At 48.3% G+C, this 22460-nt stretch overlaps 2 protein-coding genes and 1 long non-coding RNA gene across 5 annotated transcripts in view; 1 reads left to right on the top strand and 2 right to left on the bottom strand.

Moving 5' to 3' along the window:
• Positions 1-786: 786 nt before the first annotated feature.
• On the bottom strand, positions 787-10324 carry LOC309616221 (zinc finger protein 549-like). The gene is made up of 4 exons (XM_082366559.1): positions 8178-10324; positions 6515-6566; positions 4358-4484; positions 787-4229 (listed from the first exon to the last, which is right to left on the bottom strand). The coding sequence occupies exons 1-4, from the start codon at positions 8324-8326 to the stop codon at positions 4204-4206; spliced, it is 354 nt and encodes a 117-aa protein (XP_082222685.1). The 5' UTR covers positions 8327-10324; the 3' UTR covers positions 787-4203.
• Positions 10317-22460, bottom strand: part of WTIP (WT1 interacting protein) — a 67298-nt gene continuing 55154 nt past the window's right edge. For 2 of the 3 annotated variants that reach the window (XR_014237353.1, XR_014237355.1), the window contains 3 exons: positions 15677-15738; positions 14621-14804; positions 10317-13415 (listed from right to left, as the gene is read on the bottom strand). The gene's annotated coding sequence lies outside the window, so the exon portion shown is untranslated. The remainder of the gene's footprint in view (positions 13416-14620; positions 14805-15676; positions 15739-22460) is intronic. The other variant, XR_014237354.1, reaches the window with a different exon arrangement.
• On the top strand, positions 15746-22320 carry LOC309616236. The gene is made up of 2 exons (XR_014237382.1): positions 15746-20548; positions 21515-22320. It is a non-coding gene; the product is annotated as an uncharacterized lncRNA (long non-coding RNA).

Raw genomic sequence — 22460 nt, 5'->3', positions numbered from 1 at the left:
TCCAAAACCTGCTGTCATTATTCAAACTAGCCAATCCTAAGCTGTTTACTCTGCCTTGCTTCTCCCACGAAAACCCCAATAAAGGCTGTGGCCTCTGCCTTCCCCTCACTCTTTTCTGCCTCCTGACCAACAGTGGTGATCTCCACGTAGCCCTATGTGCCCTTTCCCTTGGGAAATGTAATAAAATCTTCTTTCAATGGTATTAACATCTCTGTGTTAGCACTCAGTCACTGCATAAATTAAAATGCTGTGGGCACAAATGAGGCATTCAAGCCTTTTACTCCTAAGTATTGGAACATGAACAAAAAAAAAAAGAACAAAGAGCATCACTCATCATCCAGTTACACAGGGGTTAAGCCACAACCCACTGCAGTCACCACCAACAGTGTACCTTGAGGGGAATTCAGGATGAAAAAACAGGATGAGTCACTCTGTGCTTTGGATAAATGGGCCCCTAGATAATTAGATGCATATCTCAGGAAGAACTTTAGTGACCCCAGATTCTTGCATCGTCTCGTACATAGAAAAGCACTAAAATCATTAACTTGAGATATCTGTTCTTTGTGATTAGCAGTAATCTTTTACCAAGATGTATGCTTGACTACACGTATTTCCTAGCCAAAAAATTCATATATATACTGGCTCCTCCCCTACGTTTTTGGAGCAGTTCCTCAGAGCTGTCTCCTGGGCTATAGTCCTCAGTAAGACCCTGAATAAAACTTAAACTCACAACCTTTATGTTGTGTTTTTCTTTAAGCTGACAAACCCAAGAGAAAGCCTAGTACATGAATGTCCATAGCAGCTTTATTTGCAGTAACTCCAAACTAGTATCAATCCAAATGTCCATTAAAAGATGAATAGAAAAACAAATTGTGATATATCCATACAAGTAAATACTACTCTCTAATGAAGCAAATAAAGTACCCATACATGCAACATGGAGAAATCTGAAAATAATTATGATGTGTGGAGGAAAAAAAGGCAAAAAAGAGTAAACATCTTGTTATTTATTCCATTTATACAAAATTCTAGAATTGGAAGTTTTTAGTGAAAGACATGAGAATGGGGAGCTAGGGAGGGAGGACAGGAGGGATTATAAAGGAAGATAAGGTAACTTGCAGAGTGATGAATTTGTTAAATATCATTAAATCATGTATGTATATGCCCATACATATGACAAAACATCACATTTTACACTTTAAATGTACACAGTTTACTGCCCATCAATTATATCTCAATCGAGCTTTCAAAAAATCTGGATCTCCTGCTTCTCTTGAAAAACTGGAATATTTGACAAACATATTGACTTGACCATAACTATTCTCAACCCTCTGGTGGGACACCTCTACTTCAATGGAAGGAAAGAATAGCAAGCAATAAAGACTGTGAGTCACAAAAGTCACATTCTTGGAATACAATATCTCTCTTCTCTCAGTCTCCATTTTCTTGCCTGTCTAACAGTGGCTTTGAGGTAAACAGCCCAAGTAGCCCCAGGAATCCAGAAAGCTTTATTATTTGCTCTGCCAGTGACCTTGTCCATAGAAGAAACGTAAATCTAGAAGTCCTGAGAATATCTATACATGCTCATCCCTCACAGCTTTAGTGAGCAGAATATTTCTGGAAGCACTACAGATGGGGTACATCCTCTTTAGCTCGCTCCCCCCAACTCTAATCACACCCAGTGTGTGAATGTAATTATGCCTCCAATGGCCTTAGACCACTCATGATTTCCTCCAGGGAAGGGGTGGGTACAGAGGTCTGCCTTCCCTGGGCACACTGGGTAACTTGATGCACATTAGCCAGCAGGCAGAGGCGAGATGGCTTCTGCCACAGGTACTGGCAGTGATTTAACTCAGGCAAGGGCCTTGAGCAGGCCAAACTGCAATACAGGTCCTGAGAGCTTCCCACATAACCGGCACTCATACGAAATCTCCCCACTGTGGATGTTCAGATGTATGAGATACAACTTTTGGTCGATGGCTACTTTATAAAGACTACTCTCAGAACTTCTCCCTGGTGTCATTCCCGTTGACCAAGGAGAGAGCAAACACCCTGCACTGCAGAGGCCTTTCTCCAGTTTGAACTTTCTGGTAACAAATGAGGAAAGGCCATTAGCTTAAGGCTTTTTCTACAATGTGACTTCTCTGATGTTTAATGAGGCTGGACTTGTGGCTAAAGAATGTCCCACATTCACTGCATTCATAAGGCCATTCTCCAGTGTATAGTCTCTGGTGTTGAACAAGTGTGTGTTTGCTGCTATAGGCTTTCCCACATTTGCTGCATTCATAAGGCCTTTCTCCAGTGTTTTTTTATGCCAAACAAGGTGGGTGCTTCTGCTGTAGGTTTTCCCACATTCCCTGCACTTATAAAGGCCTTTCTCCAGTGTGAACTTTCTTGTGCCAAACAAGGTGGGAACTTCTGCTGTAGGCTTTCCCACATTCACTGCGCCCGTAAGGCCTTACACCCATGTGAACTCTATGGTGTACCATAAGTCTAGAGTTGTGCCTAAAGAATTTTCCACATTCAATGCACTGATAAGGTCTTTCTCCAGAGTTAACTCTTTGGTGTTCAACGAGCCTATTTTTGTGGCTAAAGGCTTTCCCACATTCACCTATAATGCCCTTCTCCATTGTGAAAAGTATCCCTGCATTCAGTGCTTCTAGGTGAATTCCCCTTGCTGTGAGTGGTCTGGTGCTGGAGAAGACCCAAGCTGGGCAGGAGGTCCTTCCTACCATCCCCATACATAAAGGGATTCTCTGACATGTGGACTCTGCAATTCTTAACAAACAAAAGCCAGTCCTCAACCCTTCTGAGGTGTTTCTCTCCACTGTGCTGCTCCTGTTGCTGGTGAATGCTTATACCAGAGTTGTTTCACACATGCTGCACATATGTGCAGTTTCTGCCTGGGGTATATTCCCTGCTGCTCAGCCAGGTACAAAATGTCTTTCAAGACTGGGCCACACATCGCACAAGGGTAGGCCTTCTGGGTGGTTGGACCTGCCTTGGGAGTCCTGAGTTGTAACACGCCTTGAGAAAGTGCCTCCTCATCCTTCATTCAAAACCAACAATCTGAAAGCATGCAGCCTCTGGTGGGAGGGGGCAGCCCTATCACAAATGTACTTCTTACAAACCCAGGAATTAGTACATAGGACTGTTGGGAGGACAAAGGGGCTGAAGTGATGTAAGAAAGGGTCTGCTGTGCAGTTCTGAGCCTGGCAAGATCATACAATGGGGAGGTCTACTATGGGCAAGGAAACAGGTGGGATGCAGTACAGGAAGGAGAAGCTGGGTCTCCCAACTCACTTCTCTGCAAATGGCTTTCAGCAGGGGCTTGTCTGCTAGTGACATGAGCACTGAGCAAAAGGGGAAATCAACTGCAACCAAGTAGCTGGTGTTCATGTACTGCTTAGAATATGTGTACATCTCACCAATACATTATGTGTAGCTCAATGCTGGAGAGCCCTTCCGAGGGAGCAGTGGAGAGGAACAGGGGAGACCTGAAGGCCAGACAGGCATGGATTAGCCCTGGCCAGAAGTCAGAATAGAAATGATAAAGGGGCAAATTGTCAAGAATGGAGATTAAAAGATAGAAGTAAATTATGGCCCCTGACCTTGGCATGAAAACAACAATGGGCACTAGAGAGGTTCCTGGTATGATGTGAACCCAGCCCTGACATGGAGCCATCCCTCAGGTCCCACCTCCCAAGGCCAGTCCCCTTCCAGGGCCCTCTTGCTATGGCTGGAGTCAGGCCTGCCCCGTCAGGCACCCACATCTCTCCCTGCAACTCCAGGTGGGCAACAACATGGAACCTGGAAGACGCAAGTCCTAAGTGAAAGACAAGGCAGGTGAGTAGACAGCACTGGTGCAGAGCAACCCACCCCATAACCACAGGAAAAAAAAAACTAATGTTACAGAAAGAACCTTGGAGGAGTATCTTATAGGAATAGCCCAGTGGTCCCCACAAGTAATGACCATGTTGGTGCCTGCAATTCCTGGCACAGTCAGGCATGAGAAAATGCCAGCTGGAGGGAAGGGGGCAGAACTGGGGCAGAGAGTTGCAATATATCTGGACAGTCACTCTGCCAGGGTGACCAAGTCTTTGGGATCCACTGGTTTCATTGCAGACTTCCTACTCCCATATCCTTCCCTGAAAGGCTTCAGGGATGCTGAAGGGTTGCTTGGGAGAGGATGGGAAAGTACACTCAGCCAAGCCTGGCACCCACAGCACCTATGAAAGAAAACACAGGAAGGGAGCAATGTCCACAGTCTGGCTGTGTGAAGGAAAGAGTGGCCCCTGGAGAAACAAGGAAGGAAAGAACCCAGTCAAAGACACTCAGTTGAGTGTGAAGGACTTACCCAGTGAGGTTACAAGTGCAAAATTCTCCAACATCACATCATGGTACAGGAGTCTCTGAGTCCCATCAAGAAGCTCCCACTCCTCCTGAGACAAGTCCACAGCCACATCCTCAAAGGTTACAGTGCCCTACCACGATGGGGAAGGCAACGTCCTTGAGCAGCCTCTCTCACCAGGACCCTCAGTCCCCCAAACATCCACTCCCTGCCCCCACTCCTCTCCAGCTCCAAAACTCAGGATATACAAGGCCCAGATGTCACTGGTGCCAGCATTCTCCTCTTTCCTATTGATCAATGTGCCATCCCACATCCACGATAGGCATGAGGGCAAATAAATAAATGCCATCCAAGCACTGGGCATGGCATGAAAGTCTCCACCTCCACTCTTGCCAGCAAGTTCCCCAAGGGTTCCCAGATACACCAGACATGGGCTCAGTTTTCTTCCTTTAAGCTGCTGGGAGCAAGCCCCTGGGACCTTCAGTTCTCGCTCTCTCCACTGATTACACCACTCCATTGACAACGCCTCCCCCACATTTCCAACCCCCCACCACCACTGCTACCTCCTCCACCTCAGCCCACACCAAAGGCATCTCCCTGGCCTCCCCACATGCCACTCTGCACAAGGCATCTGGAGAGTGCTTGCCAAACACAGTTACGATCCATCCTGCCCCAGAGCCCTGATGGCCCACACTGGCAGGGGAAGCCCCTAGCCCTGCTTTAAAGGCCTCTCCACCATGCCCTTCCCTTGCTTCAGCTTCAGCCACCTAGAACCACATGCAGGTGCCACATACTTTTAAGTTCTCTTTACTGCTGTGTTACACATGCTGTCCCTTCACCAGTCTCAGCCTTCCTCTTTCCATTCAAGCCTCATTCAAAACCCAGAACCTCCCATCCCCCAGCCCAGGCCTAGCTACTCTCCCAGCTGACCCATTTGCCCCTGAGCTTATCTGCCAGCCTGAGCGAAACCCTGCAGGCCTCACCAAAGGTCACCACAAAACTCTAGCGTGCTTTTAGAGGGGGGAGTAGCCCTTGGCCTCACTGCCATCTCACCTCCATTACTGCTATGCTCTACATCCACCTCATGTGCACTCCCCCTTGGAAGCCTTGGTCCCCTACAGACCCACCTCTCCCCCATACCCACCTCCTCCCACACGGCCGCTACTCTCCCTCATCTGCCTTTGTGATGTGCACCAGCCCCATTCACGTGCTCAAGAGAGAGGCCCAGTCCTCCAATCTGGCCCTCCTCTTCCTTGTCCCCTAACAACACTGTCACCATGATCTGAAGACTCCCCCTCCTAAATGACTCACAGCTCCACCCCAGTCCACACACAGGCCAGCAGCTTGTGGTGTCTCCAACCTGAATCCTTCCCCTGAAATCCAGACCTATGTCCAGCTGTCCACTCAAAGCCTCCACCTGAGGGGGGGGATCTCTGCATCTCAGACTCAACATGGCCAAAATCTAACTCCTAATATTCCCTCTTGAAAATTATGCCTACAAGTGATTTCCCCATTCCAGTTAATGGCATCTCCTTCCTTCCAGCTGCAAAGGCCAAAACTTAGACAACTCCCCTCTCTAGTCAGAAAGTTTTGTTGGACCTACTTTAAAAACAAATCCACAAACCCCCATCCACAGCCACTACCCTGATCCAGCCACCAACCTGGTCCAGCTGTCACCACACTCATCTGGAGTACTGCAGAAGCCTCCCTCACTCCTACTGTCTGCTCTCCACTCTGCGACCAGAGAAAGTCTGTTTAGACCTGATTCAGACCCTCTTCTATTCCAAAACTTCCATGGCTCCCAGTGTCCCCAGAATAGAGGCACAGTTCCTCAGCCTGCCATTTCAGGCCTGACTCCTGCACCCCGGCTCTCTGATCCCGTAAGACGTAATGGAGAACTGCGGTTGCCACTCAGTCTCACCTCTAAGCATTTGCACATGGTGATTCCCATACATTTAATACCTTCTACAGGACAGACTATTAGTGGCCAGAAACCAGGGACCCCTCCATATAACCCCTGGCCTGGATTCAGGGTCTTGAGTCTGAGGAGAGGCCTCAGAACCAATGACAACAGTAGAGTGGCAGCAGGGGGTCCCAGGACACATCCTGGAGACCATGAGTGGGAGATGGGGAGAGTGACGGCCTGAGACAATCTTTACTCACCTGTGCAATGCTCATAAGTGCTTCTGAAGCCATGGAAACCTGTGGGAAGAGACTATGAAGGAAGGGCATCCATGGTGGGGTCTCAAGGGCTGATCCAACCTCCTATGCCTACCCTGAAGCAAGATGACGTGACTTTAACTTCTGGGCTTCAGTCCTTGGTGCTGCCTCTTACTAGCTGTGTAACCTTAAACTAGGACTCAATCTTCCTGTGCCTCAGTGTTTTTATCTGTAAAATGGGCATAAAAATGGTACCAACCTCATGGGGCTGATGTTGGTATCGTATGCCTTAGTGTATGTCAAGTGTTAAATATGAGCTATAACTACCATCCACAGAATTAAGGCTTTTGTCAATGTTTTCAGTGCAAATGATTTAATGGCTTTTGAAATTTTAGATGTGTGTTATATTTACCTTTAGAGTATTTGAGAAAATGTAATATTTAAGACTTTTTAGTGTCTTAATATACTGCTTTATGGTATATTAAGGTGTGAACCAAATGTTAAGTGTTTGCATAAACTTGTTAAATTCATACATTTCAGTGTTGAATTGAAATGCCTACCTATACCTACACATTTAGAATACTGATCTCTCAGTGTTGAAATGAGTGGTTGTTTCATAAACACCTAGTTAAAATGGGGAAAGAGGGCTGAGTGAATGCTAGTTTTTCTATCCTTTAAAATCTTCTCATAGGGATTTCCCTGGTGACCCAGTGGTTAAGACTCTGCACTCCCAATGCAGGGGGCCTGGGTTCGATCCCTGGTCGGGGAACTAGATCCCGCCAACATGTCACAACTAAGAGCCCACATGCTACAACAAAGATCCTGTGCGCCGTAACTAAGACCCAGAGCAGCCAAAATAAATTAAAAAAAAAAAAAAAAAAAAAAACTTCTCATAATTGGATCACTTCTCCCCACTCTACAGCCACCTCTCCGGTCCAGCCTCCATGGTAATTCTGGTCTGTTTGCAGTAGCCTCCACAACGTCACCCTATATCCACTTGTCCTCAACTGCCCACCCCTACCCTCTACCCCGCACGCAGCTTTATCTCTCAGCATCCTTTAGGAAACTTTTAGAATTCTAGCTCAAATCTAGTCTATCTGCTCGCAACTCTCCGTGGCTAACCAGCGTCTTCAGAATGCAGGCCCAGCTGCTCGGGCAACTACCATTCCACATAGGGCTCATCCGCTCACAATGTTTCCATAAGGAGACTCGCCCCAGGTTTCCCGAATGCTCCTCAATCGCACCTCCATGGCTCTGCACATGTTGGTCCCTCTGCATGTAAAAGTCCTCTACTCATTACACTGGGTGTCAGAAATGGGGACTCCACCCAGGAACGCTCCACTGTCTTAAAGGGGACAACCTGAAGTGACCTGAGCAGGCACCCCTCATTCGAAGCTTTAGGATTCGGAGGTAGGGGTCTGGGCAGGTGAAGGCCTGCGGCACAGAGCATCAACCTCTGCTGGGTCCCTCAGCACAGCCGCCAGAGAGCCGGTGGCTGAGCGAAGCCGGGAGAGTCGGGCGACCAAGCCCGGGCGCCGCGGGCTCAGCCAAGCCCCTACCCCACCCCCCGGGCGGAGTCACCCCAGGCGGCGCCCTCTCCGAGCCACAGACCCGCCTCTATGAGCTGCAGACAACGTCTTCTCTCGCCCCTTCCCGCTCACTTTACCTCGGGCCGGACCAAGAGCTCCAGAACCGGATCAAGCAGGCCGACCCCTGGTCACCAAAATGACCGCCGCCGGGAGAACGCCGGAAGTCCCTTCTTGACAGGTTTCGCAAAGTATGAGAGCGTCCTTCTCCTCGGACGCTCTCCTTCATTGGCCCAGCGCCGCAGACGCGCAGCGCAGAGACATCTGGGTAATGTAGTTTTCACCCAGACGCGAACGCTGGCTAGGGGCGCCCTCTCCAGACCTCTCGGCAAAGGCCAAGATGCCCAGCAATTGGCTCTCGGAAGTGGTGCCCCGAAGTTCCCATAAAGAGATGGGGTCTCGCTCCTCTCAAAGGGACGCACAAAGATTCCCGTGGTGTGTACTCTGCAACCGATCACAGAAATAATTAGAGACATTGTATTATGCTTCACAAAGCTACAAAATCAAAAGACACACTAAAGCTTGTCATTTCCATATGCAGTGCATCCACCTATTATCTGTAAGCTAATAAATACTATCTTATTTCTCTTCAAATACATGTGGGCTGAAGTCGATTTTATGGGCTACAGTATATTTGGGCAGTGACAAGAGAGAAAAACTCTAGACAGGGTCATATTGGGGAAAATGGGGGAGGGATGTTGGGTGACTGAGCAGGTGGTCAAGTATGGAGCTCTGCTGCCGTTCCCACAGTAAACATCCCTGTCTATGTAGTCAGTGACTGTGTTCAACCCAGGAGTGTAACTGGAGGAAGCCAGTACCCTACCCAAATTCAGCTGCTCACTGTTGGAAAGGTCGATACTGGAGAGATAAGAGTTGCTGGAAAAGGAAAAATTGCTTTATTCAGGAGGCGGCAACCTGGGAAAATTGCACTAGTGTCCTAAGACCATCTCCAAGCATCTGATTAGGAGACAAAGGTTTTGTTTTTTGGTTTGTTTATTTGTTTTTAATTTATTTTTATTGAAGTGTAGTTGATTTACAATGTTGTGTTAGTTTCTGGTGTACAGCAAAGTGATTCAGTTTATATATATATATGTGTGTATATATATGTGTGTGTATATATATATATTCTTTTTCATATTCTTTTCCATTATGGCTATTACAGGATGTCGAATATAGTTCCCTGTGCTATACAGTAGGACCCTGTTGTTTATCCAGTCTATATATAATAGTTTGCATCTGCTAATCCCAAACTCCAAATTGATTCCTCCCTCACCCCTGCCCCTTGGCAACCACAGGTCTGTTCTCTATGCTTCTGAGTCTATTTCTGTTTTGTGAATAAGTTCATTTGTGTCATATTTAAGACTCCATATATAAATAGGACTTCCCTGGTGGCACAGTAGTTAAGAATCCGCCTGCCAATGCAGGGGACATGGATTTGATCCCTGGTCCAGGAAGATCCCACATGCTGTGGAGCAACTAAGCCCGTGCGCTACAACTACTGAGCCCACGTGCCACAACTACTGAAGCCCACATGCCTAGAGACCATGCTCCACAACAGGAGAAGCCACTGCAATAAGAAGCCTGTGCACCACAACGAAGAGTAGCCCCCACTCACCGCAACTAGAGAAAGTCCACGGGCAGCAACAGAGACCCAATGCAGCCAAAAATAAATAAATAAATAAATAATAAATTCTAAAAATTGATAAATAAAATAAAATAAATGGTATCATATGGTATTTGTCTTTGTCTTTCTGACTTACTTCACTTAGCATGATAATCTCTAGTTCCATCCATGTTGCTGCAAATGGCATTATTTCATTCTTTTTAATGGCTGAGTGGTAGTCTGTTGTGTGTATATATATATATATATATATATATATATATATATATATATATATATACTACTTCTACTTTATCCATTCATCTGTCGATGGACACTTAGGTTGCTTCCATGTCTTGGCTATTGTAAATGGTGCTGCTATGAACACTTTCGAATTATAGTTTTGTCCAGATATATGCCCAGGAGTGGAATTGTTAGATCATATGGTAATTCTATTTTTAGTTTTTTGAGGAACCTCCATAACGTTTTCCATAGTGGCTGCACCAATTTACATTTCCACCAACAGTGTAGGAGGGTTCCCTTTTCTCCACACCCTTTCCAGCATTTGTTATTTGTAGACTTTTTAATGATAGCCATTTTGACCAGTGTGAGGTGGTACCTCATTGTGGTTTTGACTTGCATTTCTTTAATAATTAGCAATGTTGAGCATCTTTACATGTGCCTATTGGCCATCTGTATGTCTTCTTTGGAGAGATGTCTATTTAAGTCTTCTGCCCATTTTTTGATTGGGCTGTTTGGTTTTTTGTTATTGCGTTGTAAGAGCTGTTTGTATGTTTTGGAAATTAAGCCATTGTTGGTCGCATTGTTTGCAAGTATTTTCTCCCAGCCTATGGATTGTCTTTATTTTTTTTTTAACATCTTTATTGGAGTATAATTGCTTTACAATGGTATATTAGTTTCTGCTTTATAACAAAGTGAATCAGCTATATATACACATACATCCCCATATCTCCTCCCTCTTGCATCTCCCTCCCACCCTCCCTATCCCACCCCTCTAGGTGGTCACAAAGCACCAAGCTGATCTCCCTGTGCTATGCGGCTGCTTCCCACTAGCTGTCTATTTTACATTTGGTAGTGTATATATGTCAATGCTGTGGGTTGTCTTTACATTTTGTTTATGGTTTCCTTTGCTGTGGAAAAGCTTTTAAGTTTGATTAGGTCCCATTTGTTTATTTTTGCTTTTATTTCTATAGCCTAGTGAGACTGACCTAAGAAAACATTGGTACGATTTATGTCAGAGGATGTTTTGCCTATGTTCTCGTCTAGGAGTTTTATGGTGTCATGTCTTATGTTTAAGTCTTTAAGCCATTTTAAGTTTATTTTTGGGTATGGTGTGAGCATGTGTTCTAAATTCACTGATTTACATGTGGCTGTGCAACTTTCCCAACACCACTTGCTGAAGAGTTTGTCTTTTCTCCATTGTGTATTCTGCCCTAGGAGACAAAGTATTTATGATATCATGAATGTCATACTGAAAGAAACAGAGAGACAGAGAGACAGAGAAACCAGTTGTGACTGACGAATAATTAACTATTGGAGCAATGTTAATTAAATCATTAATCCACATAAATCCATAGGAAAAGGCTTGGTAGATCCATCTCGATTGTTTTAATCTTTGGCCATTTTTCTCAATGCCATTTTTTTTTTTTTTAAAGCTGAAATCTTGAGTGTTACATCTTTTTTTTTTTTAAACTTTGGGTTTATTTATTTATTTATTTATTTATGGCTGTGTTGGGTCTTCGTCTCTGTGCGAGGGCTTTCTCTAGTTGCGGCAAGCGGGGGCCACTCTTCATCGCGGTGCGCGGGCCTCTCATTATCGCGGCCTCTCTTGTTGTGGAGCACAGGCTCCAGACGCACAGGCTCAGTAGTTGTGGCTCACAGGCCTAGTTGCTCCGCAGCATGTGGGATCTTCCCAGACCAGGGCTCGAACCCGTGTCCCCTGCATTGGCAGGCAGATTCTCAACCACTGCACCACCAGGGAAGCCCCTCAATGCCATTTTTTAAAAATCCATTCTTTCTTCATGATTCAATAAATTGTTATTATTATATCTTAAACTATGTTTGACTCTATCCATGTGTTTTCTCTTCTGTCACAATGACCACCTAAATATTCCTCCACTAAAGCTAGAGTATTTATTAGCTGGAGACTTATACTTCTGTTGCAGTACCCAGTGAAAACAATCCTCTTTACAGTTCCTGCTTTTCAAAATTTCCTTGGTTGACTTCAAGCATTTATTTTGGGGGGCAAATATTAAGTCAATCTTCATTCGAACAAAGATTAATTTAGATGGGTTTGGGAACAGATGACATTTCTAAAATGTCAATTCATCTCATACAAGGATATGATTTAGCTCTTTATCTGTTCAAATTTTATTTTGTACTTTTCAACAAAATTTTACATCTTTTTAGGATGACCTGAACACTTAATACTAAGCCTAGCAGAGCATCCAGCACTTGGCAGATGTAAAATCAAGGTGTAGAATGGACAAACGGGTGAATTTAAATGCTTAAGTTCAGCCTTCAGGTCAAAGAAGAGCCAGGACTCAAGGCCCTGGCCTCTTAGCCCCAAGTCCCAAGTTCAGCTCCTGGCATGTGACCTTATTTTGCTCACCTGGCCAGACAGTAGAGAGATTTTACCAGTTATGCCACTCTTTTTGTGGGCCATGCTCACTGTAGCTGACATTGCCCTAGACCCTAGGAGAGAGAGGTGAAACCTAGTCCCTTCTTTGTAGCTTCACAAGTCTCCTACTGGTAACGCAATTACTCATTTCATGCTTTTAGAAGTAGGCTCGGAGGGTTCGGGACACGTGCCCCATGCGGCACATCCTGCAATTAAGACTTCAGAGCCTGAGCTCTTTCCATGACAACAACACTGCCTCTGGGTTAGCTTCTTCCATCCACTCCCCTCCTCCTGGGCCAAGACTTCATGGGGGTCCTGGTCCCAGTGGCAGAACCCAAGGACAGCAGTGGTACTAAGTGTCCCTGAAGAAAGGTCAGGATCCTCAGAAGACATCCACCTAAGAAGTAGAAAATGGCAAATGCCACTGGGAAAAAGAGGGGACTTGTGATGAGCCTACTCAGGTCATCTCCTGAGTCGCCCTCCAATAATCGGAGGGACATTTAAAGGGCTAGAGACTCTGCAACTGTGATAAAGGCCAGAGTGGGAGATATGCTATCTGTGGCCCCGGACAACACTTTTATCTTTCCAGGCTGGTGAAGTCGGGGGTTAGATATGTGTTATTTTGCTTAATCTTCACACACAATCCCCATTTCGCAGATGAGAGAATGGCCTGAGAAAGTTACAGCAAACTTGCCCATGGTGCCACAGCTTGCCAAGGACAGAGCCTAGGCTTACCCTGGTTCTGACTCCGGTCCCCATGCTCTCAATGACCACATGTGTCACTTCTCACCATCTCCCAAGATCTCCTGCTGGGCCTCACATCCTCCCCGCACAGCACACAGACGATGGGCACACTGAGCGAAGCGGCAGTTATTTTATCGGAGTCAGGTGGGGACAGGTGTTGGATTCTAGCTGCAGCTGATAAGGAGAACAGGGCAGGAAGACCAAGCGTAGACCAGGCATCACTCGCAAAGATTATCTCCCCAAAGGGAGCAGTTTACAAATGTCTCCTAGAATATCATCCATCGCCGTGGACACTGTATAGTTAACACATTCGTCGCTGAGGAGGATGGAACCCTGGGAGGGAGTAGGATGAGGAGGGACAGGACCTGAGCCCACAGCAGGGCGACCCTGTCTCCCCAGGATCACCTCACACCTCACCCGCAGTGATTCAGCTGCATCCCCAGCAAGAACCTCTGGCCCACAGACCCACCAGTGGAGAGGGGGCTGCCATCAGGCAGGCCAGGAGGAGGATGACTCCCTAATCGCCTGTGCACAGGTGTCAGGATGGAGACAGAGCAACGAGCCATGCCAGGCAGGGGAGGAGATGACAAGGGTTCTGCAGGGCGTAGCAGGGGCTGGTCCTGAGGGAGGAGCAAGGTAGCGGAGGCTGGGTTTGTGCCACATCTCCTGCACCTGAGCCCCTTCTGTCATGCAGGTGCATGCAGGTGTTGTAAACAACCCCATGTGCCCTGTGTGCTTATATTAGTGCAAGAAACTCTGCTTTATGGGAAAACGTCTCGCTATGCAGTACCAACACTTTGAGGAAAATAGGGTAAAAGGCAGACTACCTATCTGGTAGTATGAGGTATGACAAGAACAACAACGAAAGAAAGATCTTTCCTCAGGAGATACATTACTAGCGCAGCTGAGCAGCTGCATGAAGCTAGAAGCTGCCTCAGGAGCCTCAGGCCCCAAAACACCTGAGTGGAATTCTGGCCTGTAGGCACTGAGACAATGTCGGTGGAAGTGGGGCTCTGAGCCAGAGGAATAGCCATCAAAGTGGGCACAAGAGGAAGTGAAGTGGCCACAAGCCAGAAACCTTACAAAGCCAAGGGAGTCCCTTCCTGGGAAAAGAGTCTAAAGGCAGGGGGTCATTTTCAATATTCCTAAAAGAGCTCTGACAGGACTCCTAGTGCGTGTGAGCTGAATTCTTCCTTTCCTGACAAAGATTAAAATTCTGCTCCTCCAATGCTAATTCCCCTCACCAAGAAAAAAATCACAAGTCAACACACTTGGTGTGTTGCATTGATATTAGTCCGCTGTTGTGTGGGAGCTAATTGGCATGCTATGGACATATTCGGTAGCAGAAGAGGCTGGGTGTGCAGGTGGCCTGTGGTTGCATATCATATGTGCCGTAGGGTGGAGCAAAGGTTTATGCGTTTCATTGTTTATAGCTCTTGTCTCTCACATAACCCATGACTGCACGGTCTATTACCACGTGGCATATTGCAATATGCTGCATGTGGTTGTCAGGGTGGCGGATGGGGAGAGTAAATTACCATGAGTTTCAGAGGCTTGAGCTTGTCCAGAAATCCCAACTCATTGTAGCAATCCTGGATTTTTTTCTATGGCTGCTTTTTCCCGTTCAGTAGTGCCGACTGTTTCGAGGGCTAGGTCCAACAGTGTCCTGCTTTCCGAGGACCACGGTGCTAACCACTCCGTAAAATATAGGGCAAGCTTCCACTGAAAGCACAGACAGAAAACACTTCATCAAAGGAATCACCGGGGTAGGAGGTTCCCGTTTCCCCACCACTTGATAGTAACTCACATATCCAATGCTTCCAGACTCACCTCCCACTGAGATCCACCCTCTCCCAGGACTGTTATATCCCAGACAGAAAACATTCTCTATGAGGCACTCCCAGCAGAAGGGAGCAGCTAGAGGGGCTAGGACTGGAGACCCCTCTGCCCTTGACCACTGCCTCCAGGCATACCAGCCTGCCTGCTTCTTCCCTTCCAATAAGCACCACTACCCCCAACTAACTATCCCTCACAGTGTGCACAGCTAATGACCTCCCCCTGCATTCAAAGACTGAAAGCCTCAGGGGGTTTCTGCAGGACTCCTGGGCACTGATCTGCCAGCTGCCCTCTAAATCTGTCCCTAGAAGCTGCCTGGAGATGACTATGGAAGGATGCAGTGAGATGGCATGGGGCAAGGGTCAGGAAGACCATCTGTACCCTCCTTCCTACCCTCACCCGTCTCAAAGGTCAGCTCTCTGGTCACCAGCAAGGCCAGCACAAGCAGTGTTCCCTTCATCGTGTCAGCGCTGGGATGCTCTGCTCAGGACAGGGTTTCTGCTGCTTTATAAAACCACTAGCTCCCTGAGCCCAGCCCACACCCCTCCCGGGAGCTCCACAGGCCTGAGGGCAGGCACCTGGCGCAGGTGGCTCCCTCAGCCCTCGCGGGTGTTTAGTGTGGGAAGCCCTTCCTACTCTGAGAGCAGAGCTCCTGGAGAAGACGTGGTGGTATCTTTGCCAAAGAACAGCTGGAGCTGACATTTCTAAGGGACTCCATTCTGAGCCAAATGCTCTGTTGTCCCAGCCCCAGCCATCACCTGTTTTCCTGGTCATCCTTCCCCCCAGTCTATCCGGGCTCCAAAGGCAGTACTCTCCCGAACTGCGGAGAGGAAAGCACAGGAGGGTCAAGGACAGGTCTACACCACTACAGGGAGTCATCCAGCATCCTTACCTTTTCCCCAAGGTTAAGTCCTGGAGATAAGAATGAGGAGCTGGACCTTACCAAAGCCCCCTAAATATCTTAACTGCTGCAGTCTCTGGACTGGGCCCCGAGGACTGGCGGACACCAGCCTTGGGCTCTGAATCACTCCCTACCAGGGAAGTCACAGGACTTGTGGCCACGTGGGTTTTCTTAGGGGCCGGTAGTTCTGTCATTTTTGATCGTGCTGCCAGCTTTTCTCAGACCCTTAAGGGAGCAAGTTCCTGGGCACGCTCTTGACTCCCAGCGGCTCCAGCCTTGCCCCCTCTCCTGGCTGTCTCGCCCTCCTCCGTCAGTGCACCTGGTCCCAAGAGGTGCTTGGACTGCATACCCTATCCAGAAGCATCAGTAAACAGCTGTGGGTTTGTGGGGTTTGACTCCTGCATCAGAGACTCTGAGGCCCACAGCCTTACAGGCCACTGTGGATGGGAGTCCTAAGGCCCAGAGTACTGGGTCCACCAGAGGTGCCCTTCCACATGCTGAAAACTCTCTCAAGAGTCAAGTTCAACTTTCCACTCTAGGAAAGCAGTTTGTTGGTACAAACAAGATGAGATGGTCCTTGAAAACTCTAGCAGAAGGAAGCCTGAGAAAGCTTCCAATGTCCAAATTGGAAACAGTTTGACCAACAAAATAAATAACAGAATATTAGATGATAACCTAAAGTATAAAGTAATATGTGTGAGTCCATACTGATATAAATAAATGATTAAATAAATAAATGGGGGAGAAGAGACAAACATTCCCTACAGAAACATCCCGAATCATATATGTAGATTATCCCCTCCAGGAGGGGGAACTTACTACCCTGACCTCCCTGAGAGTGGGCTAGACTTAGTAACTCATTTCCAAAGAAAACAGCAGGGGAAGGGGAAAACAGTGCAGAAACATGGCAAACACAACATTAGTCAAGTAATCATGGCTGATATACCCAGTGGTAAGACATACTGCTGCCATATATACCCTGATGTAAGGTGATGGGAAGGGCACTTCACTTCTGTGGTGTTCTCAAAACCCAAAGTCTGTACCCCAGTCTACATTATGAGAACAACAGCAGACAAACTCAGCTTGGGGATCATTCTACAATACCTGGCCAGTCCTCCTCAAGACTGCCAAGGCCATGACAGACAAGGAAAGAATGAGTCACTCCACAGAGCAGAGAAGGCTGGGGAGACAAGACAATGAATGCAGTGTGTGCAGGTTGTATATTGGATCCTGGAACCCAAAGAGGACATTAGTGGACAACCTGGTGACATCCAAATAAAGTGTAGGGTTTAGTTATCAGTAATGTTCCAATGTTGATTCTCAGTTTCAACAAATCTTTGCAACTTTTCTATAAGTCTAAAATTATCCCAAATTAAAATTTTATTTTAAAAAAGCTTGCATTAGGAAAGGGCTACATCTGCTGCAACTCCTCTCTTGACCTTGTTCAGCACTTTGCCCTGACCTCACCAAATGTCCCCACCATCCAGGGACGTCTCAGCTGGTCTTGTGGCATCCTCGGAAGGGCACTGGGCTGGATTCTTAGCAGCAACCTGTGTTACTTCAGCACTCCAAGCTACTGGCGTCCTCATCTCACAGAGCTGGGGAGGGGATGGAGGGCAGTGTCTTCTGAAGGACAGGAGGCTTGTGACCCGTGCCCAGGTGTCCCACCACACTGAAGTCCTGTCCCACACAGACAAAGGGCAAGCACGTGCAGCCTGGGCCATATGGTGTTCACGTGCCTGCCCAGGAACTCTGAGGCACATCTGCAGCCACCTGAGCCTCTCATGGGGTGACCTTCAGAGGTATGGCCCCCAGGCATCAGTAGCCATGGCAAGGGAGGGCTCCACGGAGACCAGCTGACAGCCGGAGCTCAATACTTGGTGCCTCCTTGCCAAGAGCAGTTACCAGATGTGAATCCTATCTGGCATAAGGTTCTGATTGTGGTCACACAACTTGTGTCCCAACTTCAACTCTGGGCTTCAGCAAACCTTATTCTGCCAAAGGTGACTCAGAGAAAAGGCCAGCCAGGGGCCTCCAACAAAAAGTTACTTAATTCTGACTTATCAAAATATTTTAAACCTTCACCTATTTAATTAATCCCAGGCAATATTCATAAGCACATCTACGGCAAATAGAAGTAAAAATATTCTTGTTTATCAACTCCAGAGAAATGGAATAGTCCTTCCATTATTCTAACAAACATTGTGAAACACCCACTGAGTGTTGGGCCCTGTCCTAGTCCTGGGGATGCAACAGCACACACAGCAAAGCTCTCGCTCTCCTGCAGCTCTTTATGCATCTAAGAGGGAGTGAAAGACAATCAACCAATGGCAAAAGTGCTATGGAGGAAGATGAAGCAGGGGGAAAAAAGAGAGTGCCATGGGGGGAAGGAGGGGGCCAGCGCCTTTGATGTAAGGGGTCAAGAGTATGGGGAGGACTTCCCTGGTGGCGCAGTGGTTAAGAATCCACCTGCCAATGCAGGGGACATGGGTTTGAGCCCTGGTCTGGGAAGATCCTACATGCCACGGAGCAACTAAGCCCATGCGCCACAACTACTGAGCCTGTGCTCTAGAGCCCACGAGCCACAACTTCTGAGCCTGCGTGCCTAGAGCCTGTGCTCCGCAATGAAGAGTAGACCCCGCTCACCTCAACTAGAGAAGGCCCGCGCACGGCAACAAAGACCCAACGCAACCAAAAATAAATAAATAAATAAATAAACGTATTTTTTAAAAAAAGAGTATGGAGAAATTTCTCTGACGTGTGATATTTGAACAGACCTGAGAAATGAGGCAACGAAGCATGCAGCCACTGGGAGGAAGAGCATTCCGGGCAGGGAGGGCAGCACATGCAAAAGCCCTGCTACAGGAGCATACTCGGGCTGGTCAAGAAGCAGAAAGGAGGTCACTGAGGGAGGAAAGAAAGGCAGGGATAAGTTCACAGAGGCAGCGGGGGTGCGGGACTGGTTGTGCGAATGGCCCAGGGACTGTGGGCCTAGACGGGGCTTGGCTTTTCCTGAAGTCAGAGCTCTGGAGAGGTGATGGGGGGAACAGTGCAGAGACACTCAAGAGAAGAAGCAGGTTGGGGAAAATATTCCTGTGTAGATTGAGGTGCTGTTGTAACCACCCCCATGGCCTTAGAACTTAGTTATACTTTAAACTCTAAGCCTCTACACAAGACAAAATAATCATTTAGTCATTAAACAAAGTCTAGTCCTCAAGTTACTCCTCAGGGGCTATAGATAATATTCAGAACCATATCCTTTGAGCTGTTCTGCAGATACTAAAGCCCCACCAGGTGGAGGAAGATGAGTACATGATGACCAGATGGTAGCCATGACATAAGCTGCCCCATTTCACACAATTCTGAAAACAGGCCTCAAGGAAATGGGAACAAACTGATCCTGGAACTGAAGGTTAACTGTACTTAAAACAATCAAGATGATGGTGATCAGACCACCGCATTGCCAATTTCAAGATGACTGTCAGACCTGACTGTGCTACTCTGCCCCCTCCCTCGCCTATACACCCCTTAAACCCCACTTAAAAGCTCTTGCGCCTTGATCGGCAGTTAGGAGTTGGCCTTTGGGCAGGAATCCGTCCTCTCCCCTGATTGCTGGCCTCTGGAATAAAGCAAACTTTCCTTTCCAACCTCTCGAGTATTGGCTTTCAAGCGGTGAGCAGCCAGGTCTGAGTTTGGTAACACTGTCAAAGTCACCAGGTGGCAGGACTTGATCAACAAGAAAACTAGAACTTCTGGGCCATCATGTAGGGGAGGTTTCGGGGCTCCAGAAACAAATTCGGGGGAGTGGCTCAACAGAGGCCACTGACAAGATCAAGGACACTGTGATGAAAGCAGGGCAGGGAAGGAGCCACCAGAGAGCCTGACCAAGGGTTCAGGACTTGTGCCCTGGCCTTCCTGGTACTTACTACCTGTGAGACCATTTGTAAGCACTGAGCTTCCTGAAAAACCCATAACATCAAGACCAGACTGTTTTCAAAGTCACATGCAGTTGTGACAGGCTGCCATGGGCCATCATTCAGGAGGCCTGATTTGGGACCATTTCTGCCCCTTTTCTGGTCAACCTGGGGATTTTCAGTTGTTCAGCTTCCCGTGTCAGCTGACCCTCCCACAGACCCCCCGGATGGGAGGGAGGCTGACCCAGGCCGCTCTGTGGACCGAAGGACTAGTATCTTGCCGGCACACACAGCCCCTCCCTGTGCAGCCCCGGGCAACTCCAAGCTGTGGCCTGGGAGACGCCTGGCAGTACCTCCTGGAAAAAGAAGTGTCAGAAAGGCTTGGGCCCCACTGTGGGGCCCAGGGCAGGTATAAAGGGGGTCCAGGTGGGTAGGATCACCTGCCACCTGCCCCATGATGCGGGCTGGAGCTCTCCTGATGCTCTGCACTGCCTTGCTCCCGATCTCGGGCGGAAGTGAGTGGCTGGGACACGGGTTCCCCAAGCGTTCTGACACCTTCCCAGGGCAGCACTGAGCATGTCGGGAGGGGGAAGGGAAGAGTGTGCTCTGATGGGTGCCTTTCCAGGGAGGGTCACCTTATCTTTGTGTTTCACATTGCGACATTTGCCCGGCCTTGAAGGAGACTCTTAGCCTGTTCGTGGCGGGAACCCCTGAGGACTATATGGCAAATGTGAGACAGTATGAAACAGACCCTTTGGTACTGGACACTGCCAGTCAACTGAAGAGCTGCGCTGACCGGAAGTTGACAGATGAGGGTAGGCAAAACACTCTCGGTGTTCTGGTGGGTCCGGCTGTGCGTGTCTGTGCCTCTGGCACCTGTCTTGGGGCGGGTGAGGGGGGTCTGCTCAGGGCAGTGCGAGGTGGGGGAGCTCATTTCCTCTCCACCAGGGCCCTTCCCTGGGAACCTGGGAGGAGAAAGAGCCTCATGAATGAGGAGGTAGAGAGGATGCGGCAGACACGCACAGCACGGGAGAGGCTCGGGTAGGAAGACTCAGTCCAGCCCTGGAGCTCTTGAGCTGGCCCTGACTAGGCCTTCCTGTCTCTGTGGCACCACCTGGCTTTGGTGTCAGGCCCTCAGCACTGGCCTCCCTGATGGCAGCCTCTCCAGCCCATGACCTGCATCTTCTGCAAACCATTAACACTGAGTCCTTGCCTTCTCCAAACGTCAGTTCCTTTCCCTTAGTGCCTCAAGTCCCCTACTCCATCCCACCTAAAACCCACATTGCCCTTGTTCCCTGCACCCCAAAGGGCCATTCTGTGCCTCAAATGCCATAAGAGGAGGCTGAGTCCAAAAGCTCCACTCCTGCCTTCCCCAGGCCTGGGATGCCCAGAGTGGAGGACCAGAGTGAATCCTCCCTCTGTTGCCCCAAGAGGTGGTGGGAACAAGCCACTGCTTCAGCGGCAGGTGTCCAAGGGGCAGAGGGGGGAAACAGACGGGGGTCAGCTCATCCCTGGAGACTCCCAGGGGCCACTGTGGAGCCCTGCCAGGTGGTCCTCAGCAGCCTCCCCCACTCTATCCCAGACTGCCCTCAACCCACCAGGGAGACCCCTCTTCTCTGTTCCACTGGAGGAAGCTTCATTGGGAGGAATCCACCTTTACCTGCTCAGATCCAGAGGCTACCCTCCAAACAAGCCTGCAGGCCTCTCCCCAGTGTTCAGTGCAGCTTGATGTCTCCGGGACCCCAGAGGCCTCACCAGGTTTCCTGACCTTCTCTTTGCAGGATAAATATACTCAAGTCCTTTGTGTTGATGGAGCTGTCCCTGCCAGGAACCCCAAGGAAGCCACTTGCCTGATCACTGAGTAGTGTCAGCAGCCTGCCATGTCCAGGTGTCTGATTAGAGGATTCCAGCAATAAAATCCTTGCAGTTCACAGGAGAGTGCTTACTCAGTGGAGATTGGGCTTTGGAGTTGGGGGAGAGGGAGGATGTGCCCACAGTGGAGACCATCAGAGTGCCTTCCAACTGCAGCTGGATTTTAATGCTGTCAGATGTTGCTCCTCCACAAATTCAATGGGAGGGGGAGGGGTAATGATAATTACATCAGCCAGAGTGTCTGATCATTTCTGTGACCAGGACCCACAGGTCACGTGCACTATCGAACAAATTCGAGCCTCCCAGCAACCTTGAGGGATAGGAGTAATCATCCTAGTCTTACAAGGGAAGGAACTGAGGCTCAGAGGGGATAAAACGTTTGCCAAAGATGACATAGCTTCCCTCACCCGTCCACTGCTGGGGAGATGAGGTTGGCTAACTCACTGTGTGACTGTGCACATATTACAGGCCTCCTTTGGGCCTCGCTTCCCACTTACAAAATTGAAATACCTCCAATCTCCAAGGCAGTGGTGAGGCCAAAGTAAAATAATGGGTGAGCTAATTGGTTCAAGATGGCGGAGTAGAAGGACGTGCTCTCACTCCCTCTTGCGAGAGCACCAGAATCACAACTAACTGCTGAACAATCATCAACAGGAAGACACTGGAACTCACCAGAAAAGATACCCCACATCCAAAGACAAAGGAGAATCCACAATGAGATGGTAGGAGGGGCACAATCACAATAAAATCAAAACCCATAACTGCTGGGTGGGTGACTCACAAACTGGAGAACACTTATACCACAGAAGTCCACCCACTGGAGTGAAGGTTCTGAGCCCCAGGTCAGGCTTCCCA

This window comes from Balaenoptera borealis, assembly GCF_965194805.1.
Source record: "Balaenoptera borealis genome assembly, chromosome: 19".
In the NCBI taxonomy this organism is placed as follows: domain Eukaryota; kingdom Metazoa; phylum Chordata; class Mammalia; order Artiodactyla; family Balaenopteridae; genus Balaenoptera; species Balaenoptera borealis.
Note: the sequence above shows the minus strand (reverse complement) of the source record. Positions and strands in the feature narration are given on the sequence as shown.